Source organism: Schistocerca americana, chromosome 11, assembly GCF_021461395.2.
Source record: "Schistocerca americana isolate TAMUIC-IGC-003095 chromosome 11, iqSchAmer2.1, whole genome shotgun sequence".
NCBI lineage: Eukaryota > Metazoa > Arthropoda > Insecta > Orthoptera > Acrididae > Schistocerca > Schistocerca americana.
The window spans coordinates 68652924-68668839 of NC_060129.1; the positions used below are offsets into that span (position 1 = coordinate 68652924).

General features: G+C 38.4%; 1 protein-coding gene across 2 annotated transcripts in view; it reads right to left on the reverse strand.

Annotated features, from left to right (window-relative positions):
* Positions 1-425: 425 nt before the first annotated feature.
* Positions 426-15916, reverse strand: part of LOC124553916 — a 42095-nt gene continuing 26604 nt past the window's right edge. Inside the window, exons 5-7 of one of the 2 annotated variants that reach the window (XM_047127937.1) lie at positions 11800-11856; positions 907-1011; positions 427-479 (exon numbers count right to left, since the gene is read on the reverse strand). In XM_047127937.1, coding sequence (XP_046983893.1) covers positions 471-479; positions 907-1011; positions 11800-11856 — 171 coding nt within the window. In that variant the 3' untranslated portion in view covers positions 427-470. Of the gene's footprint in view, positions 480-906; positions 1012-11799; positions 11857-15916 lie in introns of both variants that reach the window. The other variant, XR_006968165.1, reaches the window with a different exon arrangement.

Genomic DNA, 15916 nt, shown 5'->3' on the forward strand with positions numbered 1-15916 from the left:
AAACTCTCAGACAATACTATAATCTAAAAATGTAAAATTACAACTAAATAAGCAATTTCCAATTATGTGTACCAAGCAAATTATGCTTTGAGTCAGTGATTTCTTTTGCCACAATTGATTAAGAAACATGCAAACTGAAGGACTAGTGAATAATCATACTTCACCTGTGAAAAGCAGCAAAGCCATTAGAGACAGCTATGTGCATAGTCCAATTTATGTTGAAATTATCAACTTGGTACTTCAATTAAATTTTGTGAACTATAGGCAACACGATAAAGGAATCAAATGAAAAAAAACACAAAATTAATTTCTTTATTAACATTGCTCGGATTTCCACATCACCATAGAGGTACCAAGCTTGATGCGTTACTCATTTTTTTTTTACGTAGCAAGTTTCGCCAGTAGGCCTATAAACCATGAAAAACACAAATAGCTACTTCTTGCTGTCTTCTCTTCTTTGGACTTTCACTTCAGAAACTCTGAAACATCCATTACAAAAATAGGTAACATCACTCACAAATCTGGATTCTGTCACTGCAATTCATAGCAATTTTACTGTAAAAATACTGACTATGGTCACTGATGTCATTTTGAACATTCAGAAATTTTCAAGTGTGAAGGAACATGTTACTGAAACAAAATATTAGAGTGATACTGAAGTTAGAATACAGTTACTACACAAATTCTGACCAACAAACGTTACAAAGATTGCAACTTAAATACCGAAGCCATTTCTCATGATAATATGCTGTTACCACAAATAATCCTCATAGTTGTACTGAAAGAAACTTTACAGGGTAACACAGTGCATCAGAATACTATAGCCACAAAGAAGGAAATTCTGTAGATTTACCAGACACTTTACTTTTCTTGCACATCATAAAATTATTATACGAAGTTACTTACCATCCATTGTCTGGAATATAAACTTTCCTTTCTCCTCTGCAAGCATGTGCTTTTGCAGCATGTGTTCTCAAATTTGCCAAGACGTTGAAAAAAATTGCAGTCATCCTGCAGGCACTTCACAGTAACTTCCATATTTGGCTCTATATGCACACACAAGGAAAATGAAGGATACAAAGTTTTCCATAATAGAAATGCTTTATCGCACATGCAACACAAAATCTGGCACTGTACATACACCCACACAGCATCACAAAGACTGGCTTGGCTCAAAGAATATCTGGGGTTCAAAAACTACCAGCGATACTGGCTAGCGTGAGAGATGACCTCATGTCATGATATAACGTCAAGATTCCTGAGGGCCTGCGAGCTGCTTCTGCAAAGGATGGCTAGGTTCAAAGAAATCCGTGGTTTGAAAACTGCCAGCGATATTGACTAGCGGGAGAGATGACGTCATGATCCCTGGATTACAGAAGTGTCAGATTCCAGCCGTCTGCTTTGACCCATGACATCATCAATATGGCAGAAATTGCTATTCTAAGCATCTCCAATATGGCACCTGTGATGTTACTACATACACATGGCAACAAACATGAAAATATGTATAAATAAGACAATAACATCTCCATCCAAAACTTCCATCAAATTAATGAGACAACTGGGGGAAATTGTGGGTTTTAGGGAGAGGTCAAGCTAAATATAAGAGGTTTTTTTAAAAAAAAAACAAACAAACAAACAAACAAACACACACGGGAGGGCACCATGAAACACAACAAGACAACATCTACAAACACAACCAACTCATAAACACCGTGGCGTAATGACATCATCCACGACAACACCCTTACATCAATGCAGACAGGTGGAATCGGACGCTTCTGTTGACCCCATGATTCCTCAGGGCTTGCGAGCCGCTTGTCATTACACCTTCTACAGCCACAAGGCATTATACATAGCTATTTCAACTGGCACCGATGTCTCATTGGTTGGCCGTAAGAGCCAGTTAGTTGTAGCTACCGGTATGTAGATCTTTGAACGCTTTGTTATTATGATTTTCCCAGGAGCTATCTTGGTGTGTGTGTATGTGTTGTGCTTTTCTTAATTTCTCACTGTACGTTACACCATGGCTGATGTTGCACAGACTGGTGGTGTGGCAGGCTTGTGTGACGTATGGGGGTGAAGCATCACAAGAATATACAAGTAGAGCCTAGGAAAGAAATATTACATATTTATGATAAGCTGGTGACAGACGTAAACAAACACATGAAGAGACACAGTTCTGCTTCAGGAAAAGTAGGAGAAATGTTGGTTACCTCTCAGTCACCATTTAAATGCTGTGTTAACCTTAATGTAATAATGTAACACAACTGCCGTAACCAGATGGCTGGTTTATAGTCAAGTGTGCTATATTAGCAAAAATGTTATGGAGATATCACCAGTGTGAACGTCTGCAGTACCCTCTGTGCAGTGCAGACTGAGCAGAAACGTTCATGTATCACAAAAAGCCCACAAATGGGTCCAAGCTAAGGCTATAAATGAAAGGGTTGAGAGGGTTAATTACTATGCAAGTCATGGGAGGCGAATGCCAGAACTGCTGTAAAACTCTTTGACAATTAACAGGTAACTAGTACACTTAAGCAAAGTAAAGTGTCACTTGTGATGTAGGCCCTCTGGATAGAGCGTTTCCGAAGAGTTGGAGGTGCGGCCTTTCCCCTGAATTTTTACAGTAGTTTCATGAAGCACAAATAACTTATTTTAGATATTTAAGTAATGCAGGCCCTAGTTTCTCACTGCACCTTCACTGTGTTGTTCCACATCCCTGAAGATTCTGCTTCATAATTGGCAGTATTAAACATGATGGATGAATAAGTGCATTAATTCTGTTTACACGTTCCTTTTCCATCACAGTATGATATTAAGATATTAAGCAAAAACCCATTTTCTTTGCTATTTAGATGACATTTACTGAGTGCAATATGTTTTGATGCTCTCAGAGGTAAGAACTGATATACCACTTGGAGAGTGTTCACAACAAAAAATGGAGTTCAAAGAAATCACATTTAATTCTGTGGAAGGTGACGAAACTAAAGTGTACTGTATTGTATGTAAGTATTTGCCAGGTAACTAATGTTGTACATTGTTTGTATGTGTAGGTCTTTCCAATGAGTTAATGATATGGTGCAGTAATCGTTATCAGGAGAAAGAAAACTGGCATTCTACGGATCAGAGCATGGAATGTCAGATCCCTTAATCAGGCACGTAGGTTAGAAAATTTAAAAATGGAAATGGATAGGTTAAAGTTTGATATAGTGGAAATTAGTGAAGTTCAGTGGCAGGAGGAACAAGACTTCTGGTCAGGTGAATACAGGGTTATAAATACAAAATCAAACAGGGGTAATGCAGGAGTAGGTTTAATAATGAATAAAAAAATAGGCGTGCGGGTAAGCTACTACAAACAGCATAGTGAACATATTATAGTGGCCAAGATAGACACGAAGCCCATGCCTACTACAGTAGTACAAGTTTATATGCCAACTAGCTCTGCAGATGACGAAGAAATTGAAGAAATGTATGATGAGAGAAAAGAAATTATCCAGATAGTGAAGGGAGACGAAAATTTAAGTCATGGGTGACTGGAATTCGACAGTAGGAAAAGGGAGAGAAGGATACATAGTAGGTGAATATGGATTGGGGCTAAGAAATGAAAGAGGAAGCCGTCTGGTAGAATTTTGTGCAGAGCATAACTTAATCATAGCTAACACTTGGTTCAAAAATCATAAAAGAAGGTTGCATACATGGAAGAATCCTGGAGATACTAAAAGGTATCAGATAGATTATATAATGGTAAGACAGAGATTTAGGAACCAGGTTTTAAATTGTAAGACATTTCCAGGGGCAGATGTGGACTCTGACCACAATCTATTGGTTATGAACTGTAGATTAAAACTGAAGAAATTGCAAAAAGGTGGGAATTTAAGGAGATGGGACTTGGATAAACTGACTAAACCAGAGGTTGCACAGAGTTTCAGGGACAGCATAAGGGAACAAGTGACAGGAATGGGGGAAAGAAATACAGTAGAAGACGAATGGGTAGCTTTGAGAGATGAAGTAGTGAAGGCAGCAGCGGATCAAGTAGGTAAAAAGATGAGGGCTAGTAGAACCCATTGGGTAACAGAAGAAATATTGAATTTAATTGATGAAAGGAGAAAATACAAAAATGCAGTAAATGAAGCAGGCAAAAAGGAATACAAACGTCTCAAAAATGAGATCGACAGGAAGTGCAAAATGGCTAAGCAGGGGTGGCTAGAGGACAAATGTAAGGATGTAGAGGCTTATCTCACTAGGGGTAAGATAGATACTGCCTACGGGAAAATTAAAGAGACCTTTGGAGAAAAGAGAGCCACTTTTATGAATATCAAGAGCTCAGATGGAAACCCAGTTCTAAGCAAAGAAAGGAAAGCAGAAAGGTGAAAGGAGTATATAGAGGGTCTGTACAAGGGCGATGTACTTGAGGACAATATTATGGAAATTGAAGAGGATGAAGATGAAATGGGAGATACGATACTGCATGAAGAGTTTGACAGAGCACTGAAAGACCTGAGTCGAAACAAGGCCCCGGGAATAAATAACATTCCATTAGAACTACTGACGGCCTTGGGAGAGCCAGTCCTGAAAAAAACTCTACCATCTGGTGAGCAAGATGTACGAGACAGGCGAAATACACTCAGACTTCAAGAAGAATATAATAATTCTAATCCCAAAGAAAGCAGATGTTGACAGATGTGAAAATTACCGAACTATCAGTTTAATAAGTCACAGCTGCAAAATACTAACACGAATTATTTACAGACGAATGGAAAAACTGGTAGAAGCCGACCTCGGGGAAGATCAGTTTGGATTCTGTAGAAATGTTGGAACACATGAGGCAATAATGACCTTACGACTTATCTTAGAAGAAAGATTAAGGAAAGGCAAACCTACATTTCTAGCATTTGTAGACTTAGAGAAAGCTTTTGACAATGTTGACTGGAATACTCTCTTTCAAATTCTAAAGGTGGAAGGGGTAAAATGCAGGGAGCGACACGCTATTTACAATTTGTACAGAAACCAGATGGCAGTTATAAGAGTCGAGGGACATGAAAGGGAAGCAGCGGTTGGGAAGGGAATGAGACAGGGTTGTAGTCTCTCCCCGATGTTATTCAATCTGTATATTGAGCAAGCAGTAAAGGAAACAAAAGAAAAATTTGGAGTAGGTATTAAAATCCAGGGAGAAGAAATAAAAACTTTGAGGTTCGCCAATAACATTGTAATTCTCTCAGAGACAGCAAAGGACTTGAAAGAGCAGTTGAACAGAATGGACAGTGTCTTGAAAGGAGGATATAAGATGAACATCAACAAAAGTAAAACGAGGATAATGGAATGTAGTCGAATTAAGTCGGGTGATGCTGAGGGAATTAGATTAGGAAATGAGTCACTTAAAGTAGTAAAGGAGTTTTGCTATTTGGGGAGCAAAATAACTGATGATGGTCAAAGTAGAGAGGATATAAAATGTAGACTGGCAATGGCAAGGAAAGCGTTTCTGAAGAAGAGAAATTTGTTAACATCGAGTATAGACATAAGTGTGAGGAAGTCATTTCTGAGAGTAATTAAATGGAGTGAAACATGGACAATAAATAGTTTGGACAAGAAGAGAATAGAAGCTTTCGAAATGTGGTGCTACAGAAGAATGTTGAAGATAAGATGGGTATATCACGTAACTAATGAAGATAAGATGGGTATATCACGTAACTAATGAAGATAAGATGGGTATATCGTAACTAATGAGGAGGTATTGAATAGGGTTGGGGAGAAGAGAAGTTTTTGGCACAACTTGACTAGAAGAAGGGATCGGTTGGTAGGACATGTCCTGAGGCATCAAGGGATCACAAATTTAGCATTGTAGGGCTGCGTGGAGGGTTAAAATCATAGAGGGAGACCAAGAGATGAATACACTAAGCAGATTCAGAAGGATGTAGGTTGCAGTAGGTACTGGGAGATGAAGGAGCTCGCACAGGATAGATTAGGATGGAGAGCTGCATCAAACCAGTCTGAGGACTGAAGACCACAACAACAACAACAACAACAACAACAACAGTAATCATTAGTGTTTATGTTGAGTATTATTAATCTAAATACAGATAAGAAAGTATTTAGGGTAATCCATGACTGGCAATATATTTTCAGAATATAACTTTAAACAACTCTACAGTGTCAGATAGACTTATTAAATTGTTAATCTGGATTTGCCCCAGCATGCTACATGTTTCTAAATTTCATTGTGGTGACAGGCTGATCTGTGGTGCAGCCCTAGGCTGAGGTTAGGTTGGAAGTATGGCATAAAGCATTCTGACATGGATTGTATTTACATACCACAACCATTTTCAGATTATACAACACATGAATGGGGCAGACTGTCTCCATTACCACAATTTCTCCAGCACCTTGCTTATAATAATTATTAGAGAGCGGATAATACTTGCTCGGTGTTATCTTGTGTGTGTTGTTGTGGTCTTCAGTCCTGAGACTGGTTTGATGCAGCTCTCCATGCTACTCTATCCTGTGCAAGCTTCTTCATCTCCCAGTACCTACTGCAACCTATATCCTTCTGAATCAGTTTAGTGCATTCATCTCTTGGTCTCCCTCTACGATTTTTACCCTCCACGCTGCCCTCCAATACTAAATTGGTGATCCCTTGATGCCTCAGAACGTGTCCTACCAACCGATTCCATCTTCTAGTCAAGTTGTGCCACAAACTTCTGATCTTGGCAATCCTATTCAATACCTCCTCATTAGTTACGTGATATACCCATCTAATCTTCAACATTCTTTTGTAGCACCACATTTCGAAAGCTTCTATTCTCTTCTTGTCCAAACTATTTATTGTCCATGTTTCACTCCATTTAAATACTCTCAGAAACGACTTCCTCACACTTAAATCTATACTCGATGTTAACAAATTTCTCTTCTTCAGAAACGCTTTCCTTGCCATTGCCAGTCTACATTTTATATCCTCTCTACTTCGACCATCATCAGTTATTTTGCTCCCCAAATAGCAAAACTCCTTTACTACTTTAAGTGACTCATTTCCTAATCTAATTCCCTCAGCATCACCCGACTTAATTTGACTACATTCCATTTATCCTCGTTTTACTTTTGTTGATGTTCATCTTATATCCTCCTTTCAAGACACTGTCCATTCTGTTCAACTGTTCTTCCAAGTCCTTTGCTGTCTCTGAGAATTACAATATCATCGGCGAACCTCAAAGTTTTTATTTCTTCTCCCTGGATTTTAATACCAACTCCAAATTTTTCTTTCATTTCCTTTACTGCTTGCTCAATATACAGATTGAATAACATCGGGGAGAGGCTACAACCCTGTCTCACTCTCTTCCCAACCACTGCATCCCTTTCATGTCCCTCGACTCTTATAACTGCCACCTGGTTTCTGTACAAATTGTAAATAGCGTGTCGCTCCCTGTATTTTACCCCTTCCACCTTTAGAATTTGAAAGAGAGTATTCCAGTCAACATTGTCAAAAGCTTTCTCTAAGTCTACAAATGCTAGAAACATAGGTTTGCCATTCATTAATCTTTCTTCTAAGATAAGTCATAAGGTCAGTATTGCCTCATGTGTTCCAACATTTCTACAGAATCCAAACTGATCTTCCCCGAGGTCAGCTTCTACCAGTTTTTCCATTTGTCTGTAAATAATTCGTGTTAGTATTTTGCAGCTGTGACTTATTAAACTGATAGTTCAGTAATTTTCACATCTGTCAACATCTGCTTTCTTTGGGATTAGAATTATTATATTCTTCTTGAAGTTTGAGGTTATTTCGCCTGTCTCATACATCTTGCTCACCAGATGGTAGAGTTTTGTCAGGACTGGCTCTCCCAAGGCCATCAGTTGTTCTAATGGAATGTTTTCTACTCCCGGGGCCTTGTTTCGACTCAGGTCTTTCAGTGCTCTGTCAAACTCTTCACGCAGTATCATATCTCCCATTTCATCTTCATCTACATCCTCTTCCATTTCCATAATATTGTCCTCAACTACATCGCCTTGTATAGACCCTCTGTATACTCCTTCCACCTTTCTGCTTTCCTTTCTTTGCTTAGAACTGGGTTTCCATCTGAGCTCTTGATATTCATACAAGTGGCTCTCTTTTCTCCAGAGGTCTCTTTAATTTTCCTGCAGGCAGTCTTATCTATCTTAACCCTAGTGAGATAAGCCTCTACATCCTTACATTTGACCTCTAGCCATCCCTGCTTAGCCATTTTGCACTTCCTGTCGATCTCATTTTTGAGACGTTTATATTCCTTTTTGCCTGCTTCATTTACTGCATTTTTGTATTTTCTCCTTTCATCAATTAAATTCAATATTTCTTCTGTTACCCAAGGATTTCTACTAGCCCTCATCTTTTTACCTACTAGATCCTCTCCTGCCTTCACTACTTCATCTCTCAAAACTACCCATTCTTTTTCTAATGTAGTTCTTTCCCCCATTCCTGTCAATTATTCCCTTATGCTCTTCCTGAAACTCTGTACAACCTCTGGTTTAGTCAGTTTATCCAGGTCCCATCTCCTTAAATTCCCACTTTTTTGCAGTTTCAGTTTTAATCTACAGTTCATAACCAACAGATTGTGGTCAGAGTCCACATCTGCCCCTGGAAATGTCTTACAATTTAAAACCTGGTTTCTAAGTCTCTGTCTTACCATTATATAATCTATCTGAAACTTGTCAGTATCTCCAGGCTTCTTCCATGTATACAACCTTCTTTTATGATTCTTGAACCAAGTGTTAGCTATGATTAAGTTGTGCTCTGTGCAAAATTCTATCAGGCAGCTTCCTCTTTCATTTCTTAGCCCCAATCCGTATTCACCTACTACGTTATCTTATGTATTTCAACTAAATTATTTTCTCAGAATAACACATAAATGCTGCACTTCCGTTTGCGCTACTTATGCAGTGTGATTTTATTTTCGGAGTTCTTTCTGTGGAAGGAACAGATAGAAGCTGAAGAGAGCTTTCATTCTTAAGACCAAGGGAAAAACAGAAATGTGATTATCTCTGAAGATCTCGTAGAGTTAATTGCAAATGAAACAATTCAGAAGGAACTGGAGTAGCCAAACTATGTTTTTTTGCAATATGATTTTGAATGACGTGGAACAAGAAATTATATTTAGTAGAGTACTGGAGTAAAGACAAACTTCTGCGAAGCAATATTTTTGGAGAAGTAATGGCTAGAGACCACTATTCCAAATTACTATGAATGCTGCATTTCAACCATGATGTCGGTTCTACCAATGATTGTTATACAAAATACAGAACATCATCACTGATTTATTACAAAAAAAAAAATTTTGTCAGTCATTTCAGCCATTCCAAAAGCTGTGCATATATGAAAGTTTACTTTTTTTTTATAAAGAGTGGCTGTCTTTCAAACAATACATCCCGTCAAAAAGAAACAGATTTGGAATAAAATCTTTTTTTCCCTGTGACTGTGAGACAGGATTTGTACAAGATTTAATTGTTTACATGGGATCATCTGCCCTGGTGGATACCAAAAATAAGGATACTGGAAAGTCAGGAGCGATAGTTGAAGCACTTGTAAAGCCCTATTTAGGAAAGGGCTATACTGTTCACATAGATAATTGGTATTTCAGTGCAGCTTTATTTAGAAAGCTACACAATAATTGCACAAATGTGTGCGGGACCATAAGAAAGAGAAGGAAAGGAATGCCTAAAACTGGTGAATGATTAAAATGAGGACAGGCAACCTGTCAATCGTGCAAAAATTTAATATTCAAAAAGTGGTTGGATAAAAAAGAAGTCTATATGCTTTCTACCATGCACTCAGATGAATTTGATACAGTAAAAGTTATCCAAAAACCTGTATGCGTATTGGATTATAATAATTCAATGGGTGCAGTTGATAAAGCTGACACGGTTATAAGCACTGTGGAATCAACACTCAAATCTCTGCAATGGCATCACAAACATTTCTTTCACTTGCTGGACAATTGTGTGTGGAATGCCTATTGTCTTTATAAACACAAAAGGAAAGAACTGGTATCCATGGCAAAACTTCAATTGCAGTTAATTAGGGAGATACTGGAAGAGTATCATCGAAGCATAAAATATCAACACCGAACAGGCAATAATCATCCACTGAGCTTAACAGAAAGACACTTTTCTTCGGTTTACAAACTAGTAGGAAGAAACTTAAATAGAAGGTGTGTTGTTTGAAGTGCAAATGACAGAAAATGAGAATCTAAGTACAAGTGTAAAAATTGTAATGTGGGTTTGTGTGTTGAACCTTGTTTTCAAATTTATCATACTGAATTACATTATTAAGAATCTTTCAAATGATCCTAAATGGCTTTTCTTATAATACTTATAAAATCTCCAAATATATTGTTATGTAACACTTAAATACAGTAACCTGCACATCATCTTTCTGACGCGCAATGTGCACAGTTCGCGGTACGCTGCACCGATCAGTGGCACCAGCACAGCGAAGCAGACTGCTGTAACAAAAGGGTTAATCGAACAACATGTAACAACCCAAATTATGCTATTGTGAGTTAGCACTTTCTTCCACCAGTCCCTTCAATTAGAAGTGATGCTGGCCCAGATGGAACCACACTCAGTTTTTCTTATAACATGGAAATTAATGAAGCTAAAAAAAAGATCTTTGTGGTGAGTAAGCAAAATATCACTGCTCAAAGCTCAGTGAGCAACTGTAAACCACCGAATCCTTCACCTACTGATGGAGTAAAATTACATCAAATGGAAGATCAAAGAAGAATATTGCAAGCCAAATCTATCACACAAAGACTGATTTTAACAAGAGAACAAACTTTCTAATATTGTCCATTTTAAGCACCAAAGGTAGCTATTTTTAAGGCAATCTTTATACATATTTTAGCATACAACCACTAATTTTAGGAACATAATCCACAGCAACATGTTTTTGGGGTCAAGCTGCCATCATCCGGCTTCAAAATTAATCCTACATAAAATGCACTTCAAAAACATTCAAGGTAAAAACAGAAAAACAAATGAAATTACTAAGCTGTGAAGTCCTTGTCTTACTTGAAAAGTGGTAGCATCAGATTCCCTGCTTCCTTATCCATGTTAACACACATCCTTCGAAGTGCTGCTTTTAAGGCACCACTTATTTATAAACACGTGTGCAGCTCTGACGTGCACTGAGAGGCAGCTGGTGTGACTGATGTTTACTGCCTTACATAAACAATGTTTTGAAGAATATGCAGATAAGGATGCAGGGAATCTGGTGCTTCCAGTTTTAAAGTAAGATGTTAGTCTCCATGTCTGAATAATCTTATATTTTGACCTCCAGTGCTTCTGAAGTGCATTTTATGTAGGGTTAACTTAGACAGCCTGATGATGAGAGCTCGACTCTCGAAACACATTGCTCTCGACTTGTTCCTAATATTAGTGACTGTATGCTAAAATATTTATAAACTGCGGAACCTTTTCACACCCAGCTGCATAGACAGACATTTCAGGAAAGACCTCATAAAGGCATGTTTGGAATGTTTCGCTGTACAGAATGAGATAAGACACAAGCGGCAGACCCAGACTGGAATACTTTGCCTAGGTCATGGACAGTAACGACTGCACCACATACCACTCTCAAGATGAAGGCCCAAGAAAGAAAAGCTTTGTGCCCTGCCGACAACCAACCTGACGATTGAAGAACTAAGAAGAAGAAGACAAACAACAGAACCACAATTTCATTGAGAAAATGAGTTGCAGTCAGGCCTTCTTACTGAGCTTATTGCAACTTGTATTCTAGTCGTAAGTACTGAAATATTATAAAACTCAGTGACTCACCAGATTTATTAGCAATGGGTGACTGCCAACTTCAAAGTCCTCCGGCGATTCATCAAGCTGGAAAAATTTACAACAGATGTCAGATTTATAATGTTTTCGTGGTGTATGAAATTTACATGACAGAAATTATGTTTAAGAGGTTTAATTCTCTGTTTCCTTGTGGTACATTACTGAATACTTTTGACACTTCACTTTTCACTTCAAGTAATCATAAGAAGGGCCCACATTTTTATGACAAGTCATATTTTTTCCTGAACTTCATGGTGAATTTAACAACAATTTATGCATAAATTCAGGTGATATAGTATAGATAAATGTACTTCTATTATACATCCAAAGCCATATTTACATCTTTTTTTTCAGTAACAGGTCATATTTCCGCCAACTTTTGCAAAACTTTATATATTTGTTGTATCTTATATGGACACACGAATAAAAACATGAAAATGTTTCTCACATGACAATGTTTCAGATTATAATGCCACAAATAAACACAACAATTACTACAAAGCTTTATTTATCACGACTTTAGTAGACTGGTAGAAGCCGACCTTGGGGAGAATCAGTTTGGATTCTTGTTGGAACATGTGAGGCATACTGACGTACGACTCACGATTTATCTTAACATAGATTAAGGAAAGGTAAACTTATGTTTCTAGCATCTGTAGACTTAGAGAAGGTTTCTGACAATGTTGACTGGAATAGTCTCTTTCAAATTCTGAAGGTGCCAGGGGCCAAATGGCTATTTACAATTTTTACAGAAACCAGACGGCAGTTATACGAGTCAAGGAACATGAAAGAGAAGCAGTGGTTGGAAAGGAGTGAGACAGGGTTGTAGCCCATCCTCAATGTTATTCAGTCTGTATACTGAGCAAGCAGTAAAGGAAACAAAAGAAAAATTTGGAGAAGGAATTAAAATCCACGGAGAAGAAATAAAAACTTTGAGGTTTACCAATGACATACTAGTTCTGTCAGAGACAGCAAAGGACCTGGAAGAGAAGTTGAATTGAATAAACAGTGTCTTGAAAGGGGGATGTAAGATGAACATCGACAAAAGCAAAACAAGAGGATAATGGAATGTAGTCGAATTAAATCAGGTGATGCTAAGGGAATTAGATTAGGAAATGAGACACTTAAAGTAGTAAAGGAGTTTAACTATTTGGGGATAAAAATAACTGATGATGGTTGGGGCTATAAAATGTAGACTGGCAATGGTAAGGAAAGTGTTTCTGAAGCAGAGAACTTTGTTAACATTAAGTATAAGTTTAAGGGTCAGAAAGTCTTTTCTGAAACTATTTGTATGGAGTGTAACCACGTATGGATGTGAAACAAGTACAATAATTAGTTTAGACAAGAGAATAGAAGCTTTTGAAATGTGGTGCTACAGAAGAATGCTGAAGATCAGATGGGTAAATCATGTAACTAATGAGGAGGTACTGAGTAGAATTGAGGAGAAGAGGAATTTGTGGCACAACTTGACAAGAAGAAGGGCTGGGTTGGTAGGACATGTTCTGAGGCATCAACAGATCACCAATTGAATATTGGAGGGCAATGTGGAGGGTAAAAATCGTAGAGGGGGACCAAGAGATGAATACACTAAGCAGATTCAGAAGGATGTAAGTTGCAGTAGTTACTTGGAGATGAAGAAGCTTGCGCAGGATAGAGTAGCATGGAGGGCTGCATCAAACCAGTCTCTGTACCGAAGATCACAACAACAGTAGACAAGTAGCATTACACACTAGTCAGTTTGCTGATGTAAGACACTGTTGGGTGGGGCCAACAAAACATTCTCAAAACTAACAAAGGCACCTCCCGACATGATAAACATCACACACGTGGTCACACTATTCAGTCAGAATATAAACTCAAGTGGTTCAACAAAAGCGGTCCATCAGCATGGAGTTGCAAGGTTTCGTTCGTGAGTTTGATGATAAGTTCTTTAGCACTGGTGGGGAAATGTTATTTTGTTAATTAAGTGAAGTCAAAGTTAGTGCAGAAAAGCACTTTAATGTGCAATAGCACTGTAATACCACCAAATACAGCAGCTGTGTGAAGAGAAGTGCTGAAAATGGCAGCAGACAAATGCTGTTAGTTGAGCAGACAGGTTCATCTTCAATTGTACAAACATTTAAAGACAGGAGAAATGATGGTGTCTTGCAACATCCCATCTGAGAAGCTGAAGAATCCACATTTCAGACAGTTCTTGAGAAGTACACAAAACATCCTGTTCCAGGTTAATCTATATTGAGAAAGAACTATTTATCAGTGTGCTACGAAGAGTAGCTCAAAAAAAAAAATGAATTAGTGTTGCTGAACTAAAGATCAACGTCCCTATACAAAGGTACCAATGTGGGGGGACATTATGTTGCAGATGTTATGGGGTGTTCTGAAAGTTGACAGGCCTGGAAAAATGTTCCTCCTAATGCGTGAAGCTCTTGAGAGAGAGTACAAAATTCAACAGTTGCCATTTTGTTTCACAACTCTGTGAAGCTACTGTGACAAGATGTTGTGAGCAGAGAAAATGTTTTGCTTCTGGCAACAGATGGTGCTTCATACACGGCTAAAGCAGCCAAGGGCTCCAAATTCTCTACCGCAGTATGGTTTATGTCATTTGACTCATTCATGCGTTACGCAGAGTTGCAGAAGAGGTGTGATCAAATTGCTCCGATGTAGGAAAATTAATTACTTGTGGCATAATAATTAATGTGAACGTCCTGCTACAGGTACAGAAATCCAAGGAATGAGCACCTTCACTGCCCCTCCTTCCCCCACCTTGTGCTTAGATGACTGGATTCCTGTCTTAATGCTGCTGAATATTACTGGATGATCCACACTAAAAGAAAGGTAATCTTTTGTGAACTCAATAGCTATGAATCAAGTGCTACCAAAACTGTGAAAGAGGTCTTTACACACACACACACACACACACACACACACACACACACACACACACACACACACCTTGTCTGGAAACTTGGCATCACCAATGCCAACTTTCCAGTGGTAACAAAAGCCATCACAAGACTGGCAGCTGCTGGTATTCAACTGCATTTTGGAAAATGATGTCAACAATGAAACAGGTCAGCAGTTATTGACCTCTCCTATCATCTTCTTAAAGAGGAGTTTAACAATGGTGTATTTCAGTTTCTCTGGAAAAATGTCTTGACTCAGTTGATGCATTACATATTTCCAATAACATGAGGCTTATTTTATGAGAATAAATCTTTAGTACTCTACTGGAACACCATCAAAACCAGATAAGTTTTTATTGATGAATAAGTTCAAAATGGAATGAAATTTTAATCACAAAATAACTGTTACATGATAAACATCACCGTGAAGGTTGACAAGTATTAGACTGGTGCTTCACGATATGACACTTGCTGTTTCTGTGAGTGCATTTAGTTGATTACACTGTCAGTTTTAAAAGAAAACAGCTGCAGATCCTAAGAACAAAATCTGTAACTGTGTGCTACCAGCCGTTCTGCCAAGTTGTCAGTTACATTTTATGCACAATATTTCGACATCTCATGCAGCCGTCTTCCACGGATGCTATGAGTTTTGCTGTTACTCACTTCCCAGACTCCAACCAGACTGTGTGGAGTGGAGTCCACCCCGCAAGTGCACAAAACAGTAAAACTCACAGCACCTAAAGAAGAAGGCTCGTCCAGTTGTTGAAATATTGTGCACGAGATGAAAACGACAACTCAGCAAAACACCAGAGTGTACACCTTTGATCAGTCACCCTGAGATAACCAGAGGGGTCAACAACAATGCTGTTTAAAACACAAAATTGTTTGTCATGCAGCATTCCATACTCCTAGATTTCTGTAAAGCATCTGACACGGCACCACACTGCCGACTGTTAATGAAGGTACGAGCATACGGAATAGGTTCCCAGATTTTGCGAGTGGTTCAAAGACTTCTTGAGTAACAGAACCCAGTACATTGCGCCTGATGGTGTGTGTTCATCAGAGACAGGAGTGCTCCGGGAAAATGTGAGAGGAAAGTAGTTGTTTTCCTACATATGTAAATGATTTGGTGGACAGTAGTCTGCGGTTGTTAGCTAATGTTGCTGTGGTGTAAGTTAATGCAGATGAGTAGGAAAAACAAACCC